Source organism: Oratosquilla oratoria, chromosome 23 (genome assembly GCF_046742065.1).
Source record: "Oratosquilla oratoria isolate Oo_2021 chromosome 23, ASM4674206v1, whole genome shotgun sequence".
Classification (NCBI taxonomy): domain Eukaryota; kingdom Metazoa; phylum Arthropoda; class Malacostraca; order Stomatopoda; family Squillidae; genus Oratosquilla; species Oratosquilla oratoria.
In genome coordinates this window covers 9,404,494-9,427,031 of record NC_134799.1, presented here as the reverse complement: position 1 = coordinate 9,427,031, position 22,538 = coordinate 9,404,494, and the positions used below count along the sequence as shown (strand labels likewise).

Genomic DNA, 22,538 nt, shown 5'->3' with positions numbered 1-22,538 from the left:
AGTTACTTTCCCATGAAGAAGGGGAGGTGGAGGAGGAGGAGGGAAGAAAAGAAGAGTAGAAGGAAGAAGAGGAGAAGGAGGAGGGGAGAAGAAGGGGAGGAGAAGAAGGAGGTGGAGGAGGGAAGGAAAGAAGAGTAGAAGGAAGAAGAGGAGAAGGAGGAAGGGAGAAGAAGGGAAGGTGGAAGAGGAGGGAAGGAAAGAAGAGTAGAAGGAAGAAGAGGAGAAGGAGAAGGGGAGGAGAGGGGGAGGAGAAGGAGGAGATGAAGGAGAAGGAGGGAAGGAGGAGGAGGGGAGAAGGAGAAGTGGAGGGGGAGGGATGGAGGAGAAGAAGGAGGAATAGTATAATAATTAGGAGGAGGAGGAGGAGAAAGAGGAAGAAATGGAGGAATAAGAGAAGGAGGAGGAGAGAAGGACTAGGAGAGAGGGAGGAAGATGAGGGGAGAAGGAGGAGGAGGAGGAAGAGGAGGTGAAGGAGGATAAGGATGAAAAGGGGAGAAGAAAGAGGAACTAAAGGAAGAGGAAGAGGAAGAGGAGGGGGAAGAGGAGCTGAAAGAGAAGGAATAGGAAGAGGAGTGTGTTTTATGAACAGGAGGAGGAGAAGGAGGAGGTTTAGAGGAATTACTAAAGAATAATGACAAAATTTCCTCCAAATATCTTCATTTACCTTAGTTTTACATTATGAGTAAAATTTATTAATTTGCCCAAAATACAGTACAATGCATGGATAGAAATAGCTAAAGCCACCCACAAATAATGTCTGCCTAATGAAGTTTTCTTTTTACTACATCAAGTAGAGAACGAACTAAGGACTAACTTTAAATTATGAGGTTGCACACGTGGAGTATAGATAAGTGGTAGTTGATAGATATTTAAAAGAACAGGTCTGCCTGCTTGCTGACTTATCTATGATGCAGATAATACACCTTATCACCTATTGATAATTCTTTGATGTCCTTCCCCTTCTGTGGCCTCCACATTTTCACAATACATTCATTACTTGGTCATTGAGTATTGTGGCATTCATGTTTCTACATAATCTTCATCAAAATGGTTCAAAATATACTCGAACGTTTCTCCAATATAAGGAAGTCACGGAAATTGATAAGATATTTTAGTAGTCGGATTAAAAGGAAAAAGTGTGATTTATATATGGAAAATATTGGAAAACTTAGTGCCATATGTAGTAAAAACAATTGAAGTAACCAACTCAAACTGTTCTTGTGTCATAAAATAACAAGTGCCAAAAGAAAAATCAGGAAGTCTTTTGTATAATAAGTTTCAGAATTAGAACTCTTGGACTTTTTCATTTCTTAACCCATAGAAGTTAGAAATACATCAGAATGATCAGAAGATATCTTTAAGTATGTAGCTTACTAGACAAGTTTCTAACCGGGATTGACCAGGCCTTGCCGAGTCATTAATTCCTTGTGCACGCAATAGAGACGTGAAGGCTGACACATCGTGCTGGCCTTGCAAAATAAAATCAGAACTTATCAATTTCACCAAATAAACCCACTACGAGAGGATTTAATCGAGAATCTTTCATTATCCCTGGAAAACCATAAGAATGAATAAAACACTCTGACAACACCCAGAATAATATGAGAAATAGCATATCTAACAGGGAAGAAGTTCATTTGTTGACATTGTTGTTTCTAGACTCTTACGTGAGTGTTTCTGAATATGTTCTATTGCAGTTTTTCCTAACCTTTTTTCAGGGGACCCCAATATGACCCTCGTGGTATGACCGCGACACCACTAATCTATTTGTATGTTAATATATATGGTTATTGTATGTAGGGGATGGAATGGGTGGGAGTGGTTTCTATGCTTTTTTTTCTACCTCCCGTGTAAGGGGAAAAATTTGTATATGTATGGTATGGTATATAATTTTGCAAAAAAAAAATAGCTTACAAGATGTCTTGGCGACACCAGGGTTGGGAAACAGTGATCTATTGTGTGCTGCCAGTTTTGTACGTGAACGTCAGTTCCGGCACGTTTCCCTGATGACGATCCCATTCACTGGGTTGTCTCCACTGTCTTCTTAGAAAACTTCATTTACTTTGCAAAGTCGTGTAGTACATAACAGTGGTCGGTCATGTTAGGAAGTCCCTCAAATGATTAGTGAAGCTCGTGGTGTAATGGGCTCCCTCAACCATAGCATATGACGCATGCAAAATTAGTAAGAATCGAATCTTCAAGTCGCTTGTGTTCTGGCACTTGCTGTATGGCTGAGGCATGGATGAATTTTTATATATCTAGTTATCTATCAATTTATTATCCTACTTGTAGGGTTATCTCCACATTTGACAAGTTTCGGTGTAAACGAAAGGGACACTTACGTAAATCATGGTTGGGGTAAGTCGACCGATCTTCCTGAGCTTTTTTGCAATGAGAAGGGCGGCTGCATGGGAGCTTACCCGAAGAAACCGTTGAGAATTGTGGCGGAGAACGAGTGAAGCGACGACCCCCAACCCCTGCCCCAGCGCATATTTCCATTTTGATGTTCTTCATGCTCAACTAATTATGAAATAAGAAACAATCAAATAAAACATCCTCAATCATATTTGTTACTTGCTCTCACTCAAAAAGTCGGCCAACAAAAGCATGTTTTCCTAAAACCATCGGCATCGTTAGCCACAAATGGGATATATATTGACAGGATATGTACAATTTACATCAATATATGTAACTAGCAGTTTGCGCTAATTTCGGTGTTTTTATTAACCTCAATCTACATACCAGCATCACTGTTGGAATTCAGATTGATGCTACACATTTTATCAGATTTGTAATTGTAAAAAAAAAAGAAAATGCATTTATTTTCACTAGTGTACAAGTGTAACCTCTGACCAATCCGAGGTGAGATTGGAATCCTGGTGCAATCCTGCATCTACATCAACTGTAGATAATGTAAACAGAAGATAATTCGTAAAGTGAAATCATGGTAACAAGATAATCTTTAAAGAATGAATGATGGAGAGAAAAGCTTTACTTAGTCAGTTCGAGTTACGTGAAGGTAAGGATGGAATTTGTACATTTATATATATTTTATTAAAACAGGTTATGAGCTAAGCCCACGATTTTGTTAATTAAAAGTTGTAGGTACCTTGCTGATGTTGATAAGAAATGAACTGTGGACCGTAATTTTACTAAAAAGTAAGAAGTCATTTATGATGCAATTTTTATATTCTTAATTTTCAGTGAGTTTATATCTATTCAACATTTTTTTCTATATTGTTTTGTAAGCTTTCCATCACAGCTGTTGAGAAGGGTATGAATAAGTGATACAGCATAATCATAATGTATGGTACATTACTGATTTTGTAAGGACTTTTAACGATGATTAGTTTTCATTTCTCAATGAGCTACAGTAATTTTTACCAGTAGTCTTACAAGTTCCACATTAGGGCCAGTGATCTTATGGTTGGTTTAGGATCAGCTCAGGGCAGTGAGCCATCATTGGCTCATTTATTGCCCCCCCCCTCTCTCAACTTACCTTACTAATGGATCAGTTTTTGCCGTAAATCTCTTCACTGTCTGCCATTACTACCTTTCTTTCTAGGTTGTTCCATTCTATTATACCACTACACAAAAGAAATACTTCCTTATATTCACTTGTGGTTGTTGCTTTGATATCTTGTATGGATGGTCTCTGCTCTCTTTTTTGGCAAAATGGAAAAAGTTTGCCCACAAGTCCTCCTCTTACCAAAGTCCTCCACTTTCAGCCCCTCTAGTTCTCTTACCTTATCTTGAAGACCTCAATGAGATCACTCCTAACTCTCCTTATTTTTAGTGACACCAGTTTTGTCTTTCTCAATCTCTCCACGTAGATGTCCTACCAGATGCTTGTGTTCATTCTTGTCATTCATCTTTGCACATTTTCTTTTGTCTGTTTTGCTGGTTATAAAGCCACCAAGTCTACTGATTATACTCAGAATGGTGTATTTTATTCAGGTCTTCCTGAAATTAACTGGTTTCATTATTAAAAATATTTGTTGTGAGGCAATATCATCTGTGTCATTGATATAGTAAATAAGAGGGGGCCCAGTACTGACCCCTGCAGCACTCTGCTTTTTACTAGACACCATCCTGGCTTTTCCCTCTTGTAAAAACTCTGCTCCCTATCTATCAGCCACTCACCAATCCACCTGCTTATCTTTGTTCCAGTTTGACATGTCCATACTTTTTTCTGGAATCTTTTATGGCGAACTATGTTTCACTGGGAAACCAGTATTGATGTCAGGTATCACTTTAATCAGAAAAGTCAACAGATTTGTCAAACAAAATCTTGCTGATGTGAAACAATGTTGTGACCTTTTTATCAGGCTTTTATCAATAGGATTCTGAATCACATTGTTGCACTGTTAGGAAACCCACTATTTTTACTTTTACTAAAACTGCACAAACATCAGTTCCAGATGTTTTTCCTTTGTTCTTTGTCCTCTGCATAAGAGAATAGAGAGGGGGGTGTCGCTGATTTAATGAAGCGGCCTTGCTGCATTGCTTCTGACCCAGGCCAATGGTTGAGCTGGAGGGAAGACCTGCCATCTAGGAGGAGCCTAGATGAGAGGGAGGGATGGTGAATGGGTGGGAGTGGAATTATGCCTTTTGACTTTGGTTACCTTCCTTGTAAGGGAGAAAAAGCCCTTGGTATATACATGTATGTTTGTCTTCTTTTAGATTTTGGGAGAGAGGGACTTTAAAGGGATAATTTAAGATAAGGTTATCTCTATCATTTCCTAAATTCAAATGATCCTTAATTAACAATACTTATAGAACAAAAGTTTAATAATACATTATTGTACATTGGAAAAGGTGACTTCTCCAAGATTAAATGTATTTATAATATACTGAAAAATATGTCACAAAATAAGGTGTGACTGTGTCTGGGAAATTGGAAATATGCTAGCTGATGCATCTAGCAGTAAAAAGGTTATTTAAAATGCTGTCCTTCATTTAATTTTATTAGTGAATTTTAAGGTTTGGAGACATATCAGGTTGTTAGATGGTTAGGTTAGGTTAGGTTTGGGTAAGCATTTCTAAGTTTCTTAAAGAATGGAAAGTACTGTGTGTAGGAAGGGAGGAAGAAGGCTGCTCAAATATGGCTTAATGTTGTGGCAGATTTTTGCTATAACCTGCCTTGCTTATGGTGGTCCTGCAAGATGGACAACAGAACTGCCAATTTTCAAAACCTGTCAATCCTCTCACCTCCATCAGGAAATGCAGCCCTGAGGGACAGACACTTGGTCTCTTAGACAGACCCCAAGATCACTCCATCAGCTGTATTTCTTACACTTTTTCACACAGAAAGCTGATGACCATTACCAGCCACTGTTGGATTTCAGGTCTTCCACTTAGTGAAACTATAGATAAAAGTTATTATTATTACTTACCATACACATTAAATGTAGCACACTGTTTACATGCTGCAGTAATATTCTCATATTTACCATGAAAGGGGTTTACTAGCTGAAGGAATTATCCTAACAGGTCATCCTAGACCTGAGTATTACAATTCCTTCATGTCAATTCCTTTGAAACAAACCCTTGTAAATACCATTTTGAATGCAATATCATAGCTAGGAATTATTTTTCTCACCACTAATTTATGGTATTTTGAAATCAGTCACACACTCATAAAGTTTCTTTATGCAAAAATCACCATCTGTACCCATATACAGTTCAATCTAACATTTGATTTTGCTGTCTGCAAACTTTAAAAGTATATTGAGTGAACTTCCTGCCTCTCCTGCTTTCAGTTAAAAGGGTGAATCAATAAATTATTCTGTTGTCCCTGGGCTATCTTGCAGAAAACCTCCAGGAAACTGCCAACAGCCTCTAGGTGGGACCATAAGTCTCTTAGAGAAGAGATAGTTTGATGTTGTCTGAGGAAAAGGGTGGAAAATCCACTCAATTCATTGAATCTTGTGAGATTCCATTAATACCTTTCAAATTTGGAAAAGGGTAATTTGCTGAAAATATAGCAATGGGAATGAAGTAATATTGAAGAATTTAATGTTTTATGTTACAGAGAACTCAATGTCAAGGCAGTATTCTTGGGGTTAATGTTACAAATAAATAGTATTGGAATGCTTTAACTTGAAAATCCACAATTATGATCAAGTTTCTATATCTGCATATACTGATCTGTTCTGTGTTTATAATGTGGACTGGGGATGCAAATTATGATGTAGATAACAAAACCTGCAATGTTTACTTACTCAGAGATTCTGAGTAAGATGAATCAGTTTAATCTTCTTGAGATGCATACTCCATATGAGGGCAAACAAATCTCCTGTGCAGGGATCAACAACTGGTATGGAGTCCAGAAATTTTAAGGACATTACAGTTCACCTAATTTTATTGAATCAGGTTAAGCAATAGCTGAGATACAAGATTTCAAGGTGAGTTTACTAGGAAAGAATTGACAGAGAATCTTCAGTATGAAAAGGGTAACAGTGTATACCATTGCAGAAAAGGTTATAATTGTGTTGAGAGTAGATTTGGTAAAACTGTAATGGTGACATTAGATGACGCTGGGATTGGCAGTAGATACCTACTTGGACATTAGTTCAAGAGTGTGATCCTGAATGGCCCCATGTGGAAGCACAGTTTGCCCCTTCACCATTCTAATGTTAAATGTAGCAAGATAATTAATCCGGTAACCAGCATCAACCCCCAGACTGGCCCATAAATCACTCGAGGAAGAACTAGTATGTTGTTGTCTGGGTATGGATGGGGTGGGGCAGTGTGAGATGAGGTTTTTGGTATCTTCTGTGTTATGGTTATCTTACAGATTCTTACAGTAGTCTTCTGGAAGAGTCTTTCCTATGCCTGTGTATCCAGTTTTGGATTTTGAACTGAATAAGTGGTGGTATCAGTTCGAATAATGTTATCAAACTGAATTTTAGCTCTATAGTTATACATTAAATCTTGGCTGCTCCATGCTTTATCTAAATTACTCTCAAATTTAATAACTGTTTGTTGATGTGACCAGGCCTATTCTATGTTTATATTGTTTTAGTGCTAGATGGTCACCCAAGTGTAGTCGTGCTACTGAGGTTCTTGCTGCTTTTGGGAAGGCTTTTTCCGAGAGACAAATGTCTGAAAGGGTTTGATGGAGTAGGGAGTTTGGTGATTTGCTCAGCAAAACGAAGAACCAACAGCCTATCTCATTACTAGATGTTCAAATTACCTTAGTTTGAATATACAAGGAATCTTTTGTAATATATGTTTCCATGTTTATCATGGGAGGGATGGGGGAAGCAAATCATGTTTCTGGATGGGACTACTCAAAACTGCACTTCTTAACTAGTGTCCCTACTTGTATCCCATGAGATGAACATCAAATTGAACTATCTCCCCACTGCACATTTTTAGAACATATGAACACTCACTTCTCTTTGGAAGTGTAATTCTGAGGGGCTGGGCCCAGTATCACTCTGTCTGCTTTGACTACGTGCTCTATCTTACAAAAAAGGGCTGAAAAATCTAGGGTTAATATATGGAAAAGAAAGAAATATCTAATCAGAGCTAACTAGTGCTTCTATCATTGGGAACAATATTGTCAAGAGATGGAATTAGACTTGATAAAGGAAAGCTAGAGAAGTAGAAAAGAGGAATAGAAATTATAATGAGTTACAATGGTAAAGCATACTGACAGAAAACTATTCAATCCAGAAAAAGGTTAATGAAAAATGGATGAATAAAGAAATAAATGATGTGTGGCTGTTCCAATGGGATGTTGCCAAAGTGACCTAAGATATTGACAGCATTAAACTTGTTTTTAGTATCCCAAATCAGGTAAGAAAGAATGAAGCAAAAGAGGAGGTTTGATTGCCATGAGCAACTAATCAAAAATAAAGGAATTTTATGGACAAAGGTAGCTACATCAAGTGAACAGGAGCAGCCTCAGTAGGACATGAAGAATAACACAAGAAGGTAATTGGAACAGAATGTAAAAAGAAGAAAAAAAAAATAACCTACCCAAATAGGGCATTTGAATGATAAATAAGGGAAAAAAATCAAGTCATGTTAAAAGATAGAGAGTTTTATCAGTAATCAAATTGGCTCATTTATATCTGCCTGTGGTAAAAATGAACATTCAAATGAAAGAATGTGTAACATCTTAAACATTTACTTTAGTTCCATATAAACACCTCAAAGCAAAAAACAACCAATAGTAGGAGAAAGAGAGGAGCAGTTGCCAGTTGTCTACCCTCTTTATATTAACGAGTAGAATGAAAATAATTGAACTTGGTTCAAGGGAGACCTTAGATCTAATCTGGAAACTTGAGTGTAATACCCTGAGACTCTACCTCCAAAGGTGAGGGAATTGACAGGTTTTGAAGATGGGAGATGATTCTCTTTGCTGTCCATCTTGCAGGACCACCACAAGCAGGTACCTGTGCCAAGAGTAAGGCACATGTAGGTGAACATTAAAATCTTTTCTAGTCATTACTGATCTGTTACATTATTTATAATTCTACTGCTGTGTCTTTTGCTTTTGCTTTTACATTACTTCTGAAACTTGAATTTGATTTGCCCTCTTTCAGCTAAAAATACTGGTTTGTCTAAATTTCTCAGTGGCCCAAGACTTCCATGGTTGTCCTTTACTTTTTTCTCTCTCTCTCTCTCTCTCTCTCCATGTCAGCTGCAACTGTAGAGATTTGCTCTTTTTTCATATTGATTTTTGACATATATCTGAATAACAATTATCCAATACTTGATCCCTGAGGAACTATACTTTTATATCCTTCCTACCCATCAACCAGGGGCCCGTGACAAGTATCTGAAAGTAGTGGTCACACAAGATGGACATCAGAGAACCATCTTCATGCCATACATCTTAAAAACTTTTCAACATTCTTGTCTCCTTCTGGAGGTGCAGTTCTATGGGTCAAGCACTCAGTCTCTGAACTGTGCCCAGGATCACTATCAGTTTTGTATTTCCTCCACCTTTCTACAAGAAGAGCCGACAAACAACAATTGTTTCCCACCTGTTACTACAAGCCATGACATAGATACATTCTCACAGTAGTACAAAACAAACATCAATCCAGTGTTTCATTTAAAGAGAGCTGTGGGAGGGGTTGAGGGCTTCTGTGGAGCTGTGGGTTTCTAATCTACAAAACTTTAAGCAACAGTTGTTATTATTAGCCTTCAACCAGTGGTGGATCCAGGATTAAAATTGGGTGGGGGGAGCTAACCTGAATTTTGTAAATGTTGATGATGCTTTGTGGGGGAGGAGGCTGACCTGAATTTTGTAAATATAGATGATGCTTTTAAAGAGATATGCTTTGTAGCATAAATATGATGATTTTGAGTATAAATTGAAGTATATGGTCTCTATTTATTTTATTTTTCAAAATATTGGGCAAAAGTAATAATTAATCTTTAATTTTAAAGATTTACCATCAACGATGTGTTGAATATACCTCTGCCAATGTAATAATGCTTTCTGCCATGTATAGGTATACACATGGTAGGTTTCTTGATCTTTACAATGAGGTAATAAAAGAACAACTTTTGGGAGGGTGGAGGCTTCAGCCCTCTCAGCCCCCTTTCCCTGGATCTGCCGCTGCCTTCAACCACTTTGCCCTCCATGCTAAGTTAGATAATAAGCAAGAACCTAATCTGTTCAGGTCAGACACCTCTTCTCCTTACAGACTATTATGTAATGGAGCTGTTAATGCATTTTGGCCCCTAGATATAGCCTCTATCTAATCAAATGTGCATGGGACAATCAATTGATAACCAGCATCCTTGCCTCCCAACCTTGCCCTGTTGTACCTAAACCTAAGATTTACATGCAACTTCAACTGGGAACATGCAAACCTGATGTTGTGTAATATGCTTTTTGGTCCCCTGAATGCAAGCATGTCAGTGGGCTTCTTTCCTGATATGGGGAGTGGTTGTGATATGTGGGGTTTATGTCTTGGGTGTTGGAAGTGGGGAATTGAGGTTGATGGTCTGTCTCGAAGAACTTGTTTAGTGATCTGAGTGTGGATGTGTTTTTAGGTGGATGTATTGTGTGGCACAAGTGGTAGGTTGTTAAAATGTTTGAATACTATGCTCCCGATTTATTATTATCTTTATTATTATTATTAATTTTTTTTTTTTGCATCCGACCTAGATATGGATCAAAAGGTCTCCTGTCGGCATGCTCCGCCTTTGTAATCCTTTGTAAATGAGTGGGAGTGGAATTATCCCTTTTGATTTTGGCTACCTCCATTGTAAGGGAAAAAAAAAGCCTTTTGCTTGTATATTATGTTTATTATTTTTTATTGTTATTATTATTATTGTTACTTTTTATTGTTATATTTTCATTTATATAATATATATATATATATATTATATCTAATCTTTTTTTTGTTTTTTATGTCATTTTTGTGTGGTATTCTGTGGGAAGGATTTTGGTTTCTGTATGCAGGTGTCGAATTGGGATAACAATAGAATTATGAATAGGATAATAATGGATTATTAATAGGGTAATGGCAGAGATATAAAGCTGTTGGTAAATGTGAGTGACATTTCATTATATTGATGAAGATACTATTATTATTTTTTTTTCAATTGTTACAAGCACCTGGTTTCGCCAGTCATGGCTTCGCCATGGGTGCTTGGCCTGCGGCGCTGCTCGCTTCGCTCGCGGGGGCGCGACTTTAGTGGCGTGTCCTTCGCGAAGTGCGCCTATAAGCTCTACGGCAGGCTGGCTCCGTACACCCTTCTCTGATTCCTTTACGTAACGTCGTCTGCGTTCTTCCCTATCATCGTTCAACAACTATTTATCTTCCTCGGTTAACGTATCAATCTCTGACACATCCCTTAAAGTGGCCTTTATCCTTTTTCTCGATGCCGCAATTTTAGCTTTCTCTTCTCTTTTCTGTTCACGTAACTTTTTTGCATCTTCCTTTTTCTGTTGACGTAATAGTTTCTCGCGTAGTTTCTCTTCTTCAAGCCTTTTTTCCTCTTCTAGCCTCTGCTTCGCCTGTTCCTCTATCTGTTTCTTCTGGCCCTCGGCTATCCGCATTTCGTCTTATTCTGCGCTTCTTCCCTTACTTTATCGCATACTTGTTCACTCGTTTGGAGCGTACAAACACTTTATATGACATATCGAGATAGTGCATCTGATAGTTTCTGTGGTCAGATTCAGCACCGTTCTTCACAAAATTTGAGTATCCGGCAAAGTAGTGTTTCATAAAATTGTCGGTAGCCACGTCCGTGGTATCCCCGTCAAAAATCTCTAATTCGTCAAACATTTCATCACAATATTTATAGTCTTTTAATTCCCGTAGAGTTCTGTTGAATTTAAGGACTTTTCTATGAAACTCTCTTACCGACTCTTTGGCCGTGAAAGATTTGACTTTAGCATATAGAGCGGGGAATGTTTGACTATGTTCGGTCCTTAGCTGGTAAAGGTACCGTCTGTTGGACTGCAGGACGGCTTTTGGAATTTTTTTTCCGATCTTTCACCCATTTCCAAAAGTGGCGTTGCCGCTTCTTCTTTATGGCCTCAGATTCCTCTGGCATTTCGCCGGTCAACCACTTGATGACAACGTGTGCGGCGTAATAAGTGCGAAATACCTTTACGTGAGTGTACTCTGAGATGGAGACACGGGTGTCCCCGTTTTACCGTAGGGAGGGTTAGGCATTGAGAGACCGGATTGACATCTGTGAGGCTGTGGTGAGCGATTGGAATACGACTCTCTCCCCTGAGGATAAAAAGGAGAAAGGTAAAAACATATTGTATTTATTTGAAAGGTAAACGTTAGCTATTGTCTGGAAGGTCAGTGCATCTGCCTGCTTGCCTGAATGTATGTATGTTCTTATGTATGTATGTTCACATGTATGTATTTCTTATGGATGTATGTTCATATGTATGTTCTTATGTATGTATGTATGTCTATAGAATTGTGTATGTGTGTTCTTAAGTATAAAATTATGACACTATAAACAATAGTTGCCGCCATCGCGTGGTTTGTGTGCGGGTGTACCTTACCAACAACTTATCGTTGCGACAATTTTTTTATTGTGACAATATTTTGTTGTGACAACTAGCAATTAAATGTTGCTCGTGTGCGGGCTGCCTTACATGCCAAAGTTCTCAGTGATGTCACCCCTTGTTGCCTATTGTAGCTATTGGATTGCGAAGTAATTAAACAGAGTTTAGAATTTGTATTAAATGTATCCATTGCAAAAAGGAGAAGAGGAAATATATTTTGTTTATTCTAACGTAAAATTCGTCGATTACGATTAGATATTCAGGGTGTCTGATTTTTTAAGCCTTGTGGGCGGCAAGTCCAAACTAGAATTGCCGCCCCCCAGCCTAGGTGAATGTCCGGTATGGATATGAAGTTCGTTGATACATTTGTTTACAACGTGCCGCATATGTTTTTTTAGTATTATCAGTAATACTACTAAGAGTAATATCTGATAGTAATACTATTGATAGTAGCACTATCACTAACAAAAATACGTATATATATTACTTGTAAATCGTTTGTGTTATCGCCAAGGTCAGGCATACAATAAAGTAAATGTCGGTTGTAGCATGTTGGTGGTTTGGTAGCAGTCAAAATTCGTTGACCGATTTATTACATGTGACGAATTTCTTACTTGAGATACTTCCTGTATTGCCGGTAATGAAGTCGTACCTTAATGTATTACTTTTTTTTTTTTTTCGTTTGAATGACAGGTATATGGTGAGGTGAATATATGCAGGCAGTCTATAGTCAGCGCAAGGAGAAATGACCGATAAGGCGGGGCTAGGAGATTTCCCGGTGTTGCCACACATGGGCATCCATGGCGAGAACGTGCGTGTGGATGCAATGTTTTCTGAATGCAGTGTGAGGGGGGCGGGGCCAGAGATTAGATGTAGCGGCCATGTCAAGACTCGAAGAAACGAAACCTTTGTATAGAAAACATTGCTTTGATTTTTACCTCAGTGGTGGTGTGTGACAAAAATTATAATATAATCATATGTGGCAACATTATAAAATCATAAAATAGAATTATAAAATAAAATAAAATTATGAAATAATTAGATGTGGCACCACAGGGGAACTCCCAGTGTTCCGCCCTAACGGCCAGTTCTCAGTGCAACGGGTATAGTGGTGATTGAACGGATTTCGTTTCGCTGAACGATTTGTTTCACCAGCTTTCGCGGGGTCTTTTTGTGGGAGCGGAAAATGAATTGGTAGTCGTGTATAAAAGGAGGCTATTACCCATGAACACTTTTTAGGGATATATATTGATTCTTGGATCGCGGCTCAGGGGTCATGTGACAGGAAATTTGAATATCGAGACTTGCATCTGTATTAACCAACGAAATTGGGGGAAATGGTCGGAGACTTTTGTAGAGAAAGGTAGGAAGACGAAGAATATAGAGGTAAATTGAAATGAGAAGATGCAGTATGAAATCAAGTTAGATATTAATTTTAACAGAAGAAAAAATTGTCTATGTGATATATCGTGTGTCATATTTTGATTTTTGACATAGCATTCATTCGTCTTTGGTATATTTTTATACTGTTTTGTTTCATATTTCTGTATATTTTGTATATTATGCATTGTTATTTTTGTGAAATATTATTTGCACTGTGATAGTCTGTCATTCACTTGGAAGTGATCTTGTGGCGATTTCTTTTCATTCTTAACTATCAATTCACATTGTTAACATCTCGCCAACTGATTACAGTGTTTGGACGAGTTCTTTTGTTATATTTGTGTCTGTTTTCACAGTTCATTGTCAATGTGTTTGATTGTATCTCATTGTTTGTTTAGGATCATGTCTGCTTTTGCAGGTTTATACTCGTTATCTTTCCCTTAATTCAACCATGTTATCCCACATTTGCCAATATTGTATTGCGTTAGCTGTAAATACGTAGCTCGAATTGTCCGGATGTTGAGGCATATGATAAGATCGGTATCAAATTAAATATTATTGTAATTTTGAAAAGTTCGTTGGGAGATCTGTTTGCATAACGGTTTTTTCCATTGTGGTTGATATGGTGTGAGGGGTGGAAGAGCTCGGAAGGCCATCACACTTATGTGACGCATTAGAACAAGAAAGGTTTAGTTTCCAAGTCTAGATTTACCATTGAGGGAGTGGGGGTGGGGTGCCTCAGTGCAACCAGCTGGTGTTTTTGATGCTTTATTTCCTGTTGCTTGTAGGATGCCAATATTGTCTCACTTCTTGAGCACCACGCTGCGGATGTGTAGCCAGTTGAATTTTATCATTAATTGTTTGTGTCCTTAGTATGTTCAGTTTCTCATTAGTTTGTCACCCATTGGTAAATCTTTGATGTTTGGGACGAGAGTCGAGAGTTGAGGTTTTCGTCCTTCGGGAAAAGGCTCATAGAGGTCGGTTTCCATTCGGAAGTCGTCACTGGCCATGCTTGTCTGCGACCGTTATGAATCCAGGAAATGTCCGGCAGTAAGTTATATTAGGCACTTTTTGTCAATTTGGCTTACTCAAAAAGCGATATATTTATCTTGCTGTTAATCTAATATGTGGCGCCTAAAAAGTGGGATGTATCAGATTGTAGAAATATGATACCATGGTCGGTTGTGGTTGAAGTTGGAAAGACCGCTGTGAAAATTGGTGACGACACCCCTTGTGTATTCATAGGGATTGTACACAGAACGTTATATATATATATATATATATATATATATATATATATATATATATATATATATATATATATATATATATATATATATATATATATAGACGAAGATGACGTCTTTATCGATAAGTCTAGATGACTAACAGTGACAGTGAAGTTTTATTTCACTTTGGTTATAGTCTAGTTTCTTTGTCGACGACTTCTTTGGTGATTTCGAAGGCCAAACTCGGAGACACAAATCATTTCACACGGGACAGGGAATGTGCCTTGTGCGAGACTGCGAGGTTTAACTGGATCGCGCGACATACGCTCGTGTCTGCGATTATAGTCACTCTCACAAACGTTTGTGAAATATGTTTATTTAATAAGATAGGTCGTTGTTCTAGGAATTGCGAAAGAGAGTGGTACATGGAAGAATTCTGTTACTATATTATTTATTTACATATTTGTTTATTTTACACAGAATTTATTTCCATAGTCTAGAACCACGTGTTTAGATATACCCCTAAAAAAAAATCCAAAAACATCAAGTGGTGGAGGAAACGAAAACGGCAACCACGAGAATAATAATAATAATAATAGTAATAATAACAATAATAATAAATAGATAATTTACAAAAAGGCAAGCCGAACTACAGCTGTAACACACACACACACATCATAAATGGGCTCGTAGCTCACAAGGTAACATTCTCTCCCTATTATTCGACCAGTGCCCTCCGTGCCAACTCTATAGTTACATTAGAGATAAAAAGGTTGTTAGGAATCCCATTGGTCCACTATTATCTGCTGACGGTCAGCTTGAATATTCAAATGAAGGAATGTTTAATATTTTAAACAATCATTTTAGCTCGGTATTCGTAAACGAAACACCTCAAAGTGAACTCCAAACTGAAACCATTGAAAAGTCTAGGGTAAACTTACTATGGTAAATACAAAAGAAAAAATTAAAAGGTGTATAGAGAGACTCAAAGTTAATAAAACACCAGGGCCTGACGGTTGGCATCCAAGAATCTTAAAGGAAAGGAAAAATGAGATTGTTGTTCCAATAGAAATTATTTTCAAGAAATCCATCATATCCGGAGATGTCCCAAGAGAATGGAAGCTAGCTAACATTACTCCCATATTCAAAAAAGGTGACGAAAAGAAACCAAATAACTTTAGGCCTATAAGTTTGACTTCGATCGTAGGAAAAATTATGGAAAGTATCGTCAGAGATGCTATCGAACATAATTTAGAAAGTAACTGTTTGATAAATGATAGCCAGCATGGTTTCAGACGGAAACGTTCTTGTGTGACCAACTTGAATTCTACAACACAGTTATCTCGAATTACGACAAAAGAAACAATATAGACTTAATATATCTAGACTTTGCAAAAGGTTTTGATACCGTCCCCCACGAAAGACTAACTACATTAGCTTCACACGGAATAAGTGGTAGCCTATTAGGTTGGACTAGTAATTGGTTGAATGATCGGAAACAGGGAGTTGTTTTAAATGGAAAAACTTCTAGATGGAAAAATGTTACAAGTTGAGTTCCTCAGGGTTCCGTTCTTGGGCCACTTCTATTCATAGTATATATAAATGATATAGACCACGGACTAAAACCTACTGTTTCCAAAATTGCTAATGATGCAAAACTGTGCGGAATGGCAAATGATCTCTTAAACCAATTAGATATCCAAGAAGATTTAGATAAATTACAGCAATGGTCTGAAAAGTGGCTAATGAAATTTAACACAAGTAAATGCAAGGTAATGCACATAGGTAAAAATAACAGTACGATTACAGGTTATTTGTAATTTTTTTTAACAAAAGTGGATAGTGAAAAAGATCTCTGTCATAATTATCAGTAGCTATCTCAAATCATCCAAGCCGTGTATTTCAGCCTCTGAGAAAGCAAATAAGATTCTGGGACTGATTGCGCGATCTTTTGACTTCAAAAGCTCATCACTCATTAACATCATACATACATGGTGTCAACGAGTGATGAGCTTTTGAAGTCAAAAGATCGCGCAATCAGTCCTAGAATCTTAACAAGCTATATAAATCGTTAGTTCGTCTACATTTGGAATATGCTGTTTCCGTATGGTCACCGAATCTCATTGAAGACATTGACAGCTTGGAAAAAGTACAACGGCGAGCTACAAAAGTGATTCCAAATATAAAAAATAAATCATACGAAAATCCACTAAAACATATGAATCTGTTTTCCCTAAAAAAGCGTAGACTCAGAGGTGACTTGATGCAGGTCTTTAAGGTTCTAAAGGGAATTGACATCAAAAGTGACAAAATGTTCACACAGAATGAGAATCAGACAAGAAACAATGGTCTCAAACTGTCTGGAAATAGATTTAATTTGAAGTGGATAGAAACAACTTCGCCAACCGTGTAGTTAATGAATGGAATAAACTTCCTGCACAGGTAGTGCAATGTAGTTCAGTTCGAACCTTTAAGAATCAGTTAGATAAACACCTAAGCAAGATGCTGTAATGATTATAATTTATTTTATATTATTTATTTGTTTTGTTATTTGTCTGTTTATCATTATTTGTTTGATTGTCTATTATTAGTTATATGTCAAGATACTATAATGATTATCATTCATTTTATATTGTTTATTTGTTTTGTTATCATTTGTCTGTTTATCATTATTTGCTTGAATCTCATTTATTATTAGTTATATGTCAATTTATTATTATTTGCTATTTACCAGTTTGTTTATTATTTACACCTATGCATTTATTTATTTTATTTAGTATATACATTATTAAATTTTATTTATTCATTTATTATTATTATGATTTTTTTTAGCATCCGACGTAGATATGGACTAAAAGGTCTCCTGTCGGCATGCTCCGCCCTTGTAATCCTTTGTAACTCTAGGCATATAGACATTATCCAACATTTACGCACTAACCTTAAAATATACTAGAGAAACATTTACCACATAGGTATTCTTTAATACTAACACATGCATAAATCGTAACGTAAATTATAAACTGTTTAAAAAAAAAAGCTATCAGGCCATCCGTGCGGAGACCACCTGTGGCAGAAACGATGTAAAGTGCACAAATCTGTATGAAACCTTTGTAACCCATATATATATATATATATATATATATATATATATATATGTTTGTGTGTGTGTGTGTGTGTGTGTGTGTGTGTGTGTTCTATATAATATGTACTGTACAATTAAACTATCTTAAGTCTTCCACGCATAAGAAAATGCATCACGTATCGAGTTCAGTAGGCTACAATTTTTTTCCTCGACGACTCGTGGAATCAAGTGCTCTTCAAGTTGACCTTGACCGTGTTTCCGAAATGTATGCAGGATTTATCATCGATATCTTCCAATGCAGCTGCAGGCATGATGCCATTGTTATCATTTTCTTGTAGGCAAGTACACACGCACCCATGCACACACACACACATTTACGTAAGGAAATTCATGCATGATTAATTACTGCGCATTTACTGTGAACATGTGTGCTCACTACCAGTATTGCTTCTTTCGTATATTGACTAGGGAAATATTCGCGATGACAAAAATCCCACATATAGCCTAATGGCGTATTACTTGTTATTGTTATTGCACTGATCTTTTCATAATTGCCAGTCATCACAAGTGGGTGGTTTTTTATCACGTCCATTAACAATGCCGTTGATTACGGAAGTGAATGGCGGTGATAGGCCCATTCATAGCTAAAATATCTGCGGTAGCGTCTTATCGTGTGGTGTCCAAATATACATTCTACAGTACTATGTCATGTAACTGTAAATGGTTAGAGCTGTATTTGTTTTTTCACTGAAAAGGAATGTGTGTTCAGGGCTCAGTAAATTTGCCTTTCTGTATTTTTAAGTTTCAGCAGACTATAGAGAATTGGCAGCATTTATTGAAGGTATCTTTAATTTAATCGATACAAGAAAATTTGGATGTTTATACCCATTATTCTATTCGTTCTCTTTGTTTATGTTATGTATTTGTATATTTATTATTATCATTAGAATATTCTAAGCGTGGTGCGACACGTAATCCAATTACACAAATACACACTAGATTAGAATGTGCTAAGATGTTGTAAGAGTAATGTCTTCAAAATGTGGAAGATAGGAGTGATGACGAAAGGAGTGAGTCCGCGGTACCAAAGAAAACGTAAAAACGAGGCGATAACACTGCAGTGTCGTTTGAAATATATATATATATATTTTTTTTATTTTTTTTTATTTTTTTTTTTACTTGATTGTAGTATTTAGGCTGATAGTGGATTGAATGATTAGAATATGAGGCAGGAGAGAATCACAAGATCAAGGTAATAAAGTTAAGAAAATTCCAAGATGTCTAGAAAGTGTTTCGTAATGATACTTCTACCATTGTAGAATTTCATGTAATCCAGCTGAATCACAAGCGAATGTAAAACGAGATGTGATATCTGAAGAGAGGAAAAAATCTCGTACATTGCACACACATTTCTACTGAAATGGTAAAAGGGTTATTATCCTTTTCTAAGCGTAATTTTTTGGTCGTCCAGGAAAATACACGAAACTCATTTTTTCTATAAACTTATCAAATCGTAATAACTTTAAACATATTCGGCATGTACCACATCCAACGGGTATAATGAATTCGACGTCTTGCTCAAGCCACAGAAAAAATTGTGATGATCCTTTTAATTTTTCAAAAGTGGGAGTGAGTGAGTTTATTTTTCTTGTGAGAATCTAGGATTTATCATTTGATAACACTCTTCAGCATTCACATCAAAAATATCCTTGCAATAGAAAATTTATTGTTAACTGAAGTTCCTAAATTATTGTGCATGGAATTACAAGGATCACTGACTAAACTAAAATCAAAGTTTAAAAATAAATATTATTTTGCGATTACTTGTGAGATGATATAGAGAAGTTTGAAACGACGTGAATTTCAATTATGCCTTGATCCATGGAGTTACAGCAAAGTCAGTTACTGCAGTACCCTAAGGCCGCTATAAGATACCAATGATAAGATAGATTGCACCTTTGAAATTTACAATTTAAGACCTGTCGTATTTTCCTAAACACCTCTCATTTTTGGAGGAATAAACCCAAGTGATATGTATAATAATACTCAAGAATTTATAACCATTATTTATTATTATTGTCGCGTTTAGAGCACCAGGATTTCGTCACGTCGGTTGAATAGGTAACAAGTACATATACTTTTAGAAATAAAAAGTAAGAAAATTATTTGGTCGAACGTATTTTTATAGATGGGCAGGGACTATCACCAACTATTTTATGGCCTAATAATGATAATAATAAATCTCGTTCTATTTAGTGCAGCGATGAAATTGAAGACGGTTCGAAGCGATATGACGTCACGCGAGGGTTTTCTCGGCACATGTAGGCAATGTGCACCGAAACCCCGCAAGGGAGATGGAGGTGGCGGGTGGGAGGGGAAGGAGACGTTTACACTGCTGTCACCCTTGAGGCTTCCATCATCAGTTGGTGATAACCTTTTGGTGCAATCTGAAGTGTACTTTAGTCATGCCTTTCTTCCGTTGGGGCACCTACCCGGGTCGACCACGTACCGAATTCGTTAAATTAAAGTTGAACAGCTCCACTCTGGTTGTGCTAAGCTTCAGTAATTGCTGACGCACACACCGATTCACACACACATACTCAAAATATACAAAATAAAAACTCCAACTGCACGTGGATCCACTCGGAGTTACACGAAACTTAAGAAAAAACTAATTGATGCGTTTGCGTAACTTGAGATCGAGCGAACTTTGGACGTTGAATCACACGAAGTTTTGTGAAAGAAAGTGAAGCGTATCCAGACTTCTGTGACGTATGAACACACATACCCATCCGCCCACCTCTCCGTCCAGTGTTTCGGAATATTTTGCACTAAGAGCCAGTAGGCTTTTGTTCAATCGCAGGTGGAACGCAAGGCATTGTGGGACATGAGTGTCCAGGAGAGCCAGAATCCTCAAGTGGCGGTGGCGGTGTCGTTGCCGGAGGAGACGCCCAGAAGACCAAGTAAGTTTACCCGGAAGAAACAGCAAGAGATGTGTAGTGTACAAAAGAGTATGCTCAATTATCTTTTAAGGAAATACCTCCCACCCCACCCTCCGACCGAAGAAGCTTCTAGCAATTTATTATCATCTTATATTTTTTTACCAATTTATTTGTTTCGTTTGTTTATTTGTTTCGTTTGTTTATTATTTATTTGTTTATTTATTGAAACATGACTATATTCCCGTCTTTTGAAGAGTGAAAGAAATCTTTTGGCCCTAGCTACAGTATTACATCACTTCTCAACAGGTTGAGAAAATTCCACAACCTGTAGGCGAGTACATTTTTCTCTCAGCTGAGAATACATATTTTGCTACTGATAACCAGCGCTTCTGTCCTTATGAACAATAAAGAGCTCACAGTTAAATGAAATTGTTCGGTAGTGATACTCTTCACCGAGTTAACGATGTCAGTCTTTCGTCACATTCTGTCCGGAGTATTTCGTAAGGAACTTAACTTGATTACGAAAAACCGAAGAGGTGAAGCACTTTATTGTCGTCCCACGGAGTGCCACGAGATGATTAATAAGATTTGTCGCCAGCCAGAAGTGTTTAATGGGTGAGGTGCACCCCCAGGGTCATCTGACCTTCATTTTATGGTCAGTGTAAGGTCAGCGAAAAGACGTAAACCCAGTAATGGACTTAATTTGTACCAAGAAGCACAGACGCCACTTTTTTCATTTATTTGTTTATTAAGAGGGAGTGTGATAGGGATGGAATGGGTGGGAATGGTTTTTTATGCCTTTGTTTTTGGCTACCTCCCTTATAAGGGAAAAAGGCCTTTGGTATATGTATTATTGTTATTATTATTATTATTATTATTCAGTGTTTAGTGGGTTGCATTACTGGTGCACCCAGCAGTGCAGGAAACCTTACCGAAGACTCTTCAATAATCCAACACTTCGCCCACAGAATCATTACCAACGTCTCTCAGTTACTACGTGAGCCTCCTAGAATGCATAACCTCCACCAAGAGATGATAAATAAACTGTAATCAGGTACTATATCTCCTGCACCGGAGATATATCACGTGTGAAATCCATATACATAAGTGTCATTGAACGATACAACATCGGAGATATGGATAGGTCAGACCACCAGCTTTCGCGGAATCTGTTTTTTGTGTAAGAGGAAGAGGAAATCTGAAGGTAAATGAATTGGTAGTCATGTATAAAAGGAGGCTTGAAAAATAAGCTTGCATCTACTGTACATCAAACAATGCTCTTTTACGTGCAGGAAAGAATAAAGGGAGTGATTGGTGAGGGAGGACAGACAAGGCGGGAAAAGCCATGAGAGTCGAATGGAGAAACGATAGAAAACGGGTATTATGGAAGAAACATACGGGGTTTTGTCCAGGCTTACGCAAGGTCTAAATATACAGGTCTGACTGTTTGAATTATTGTGCGCAGCTTCTGACGTCATTAGGCTGGGTCCGTTTTCTCTTTGTGAAACACTGAAGAAAACTGTGAAACGCCAAGGAAGACAGGAACTATAATATTTTATATATATATATATTATATATTCATATATATAGACAGGAACTATAATATTTTATATATATTTATATATATATTTTATATAATATTTGTCAGTATATAACTAATTGCGTGGAGCGGTGCGAGCGAATGTAACAACATTCCCGAACGACGCGCCAGCTTCAACTGACAGCTATAGGGCCCGCGAACCCCACTTTGAACAGCCAGGTGACGTTCACGGGCCCGCTGCGCCAACTCCCTCGAAATTCGGTCGGAAGTGGTTAGACCTTATATTCTTAGATCTTGGGCTTACGTATGGACACGTGAGTTCTGGGCGAGACGTTCAGTGATTGGAGATGCGGGG

The 22,538-nt window shown here is 37.4% G+C and overlaps 1 protein-coding gene across 2 annotated transcripts in view; it reads left to right on the top strand.

Moving 5' to 3' along the window:
• The first annotated feature begins 2,890 nt into the window (after window positions 1-2,890).
• LOC143037959 (synaptic vesicle glycoprotein 2B-like) overlaps window positions 2,891-22,538 on the top strand; it is a 53,869-nt gene continuing 34,221 nt past the window's right edge. The window contains exon 1 of one of the 2 annotated variants that reach the window (XM_076206683.1): window positions 2,891-3,019. In XM_076206683.1, coding sequence (XP_076062798.1) covers window positions 2,974-3,019 — 46 coding nt within the window. In that variant the 5' untranslated portion in view covers window positions 2,891-2,973. Of the gene's footprint in view, window positions 3,020-20,104; window positions 20,665-22,538 lie in introns of those variants that run through there. The other variant, XM_076206682.1, reaches the window with a different exon arrangement.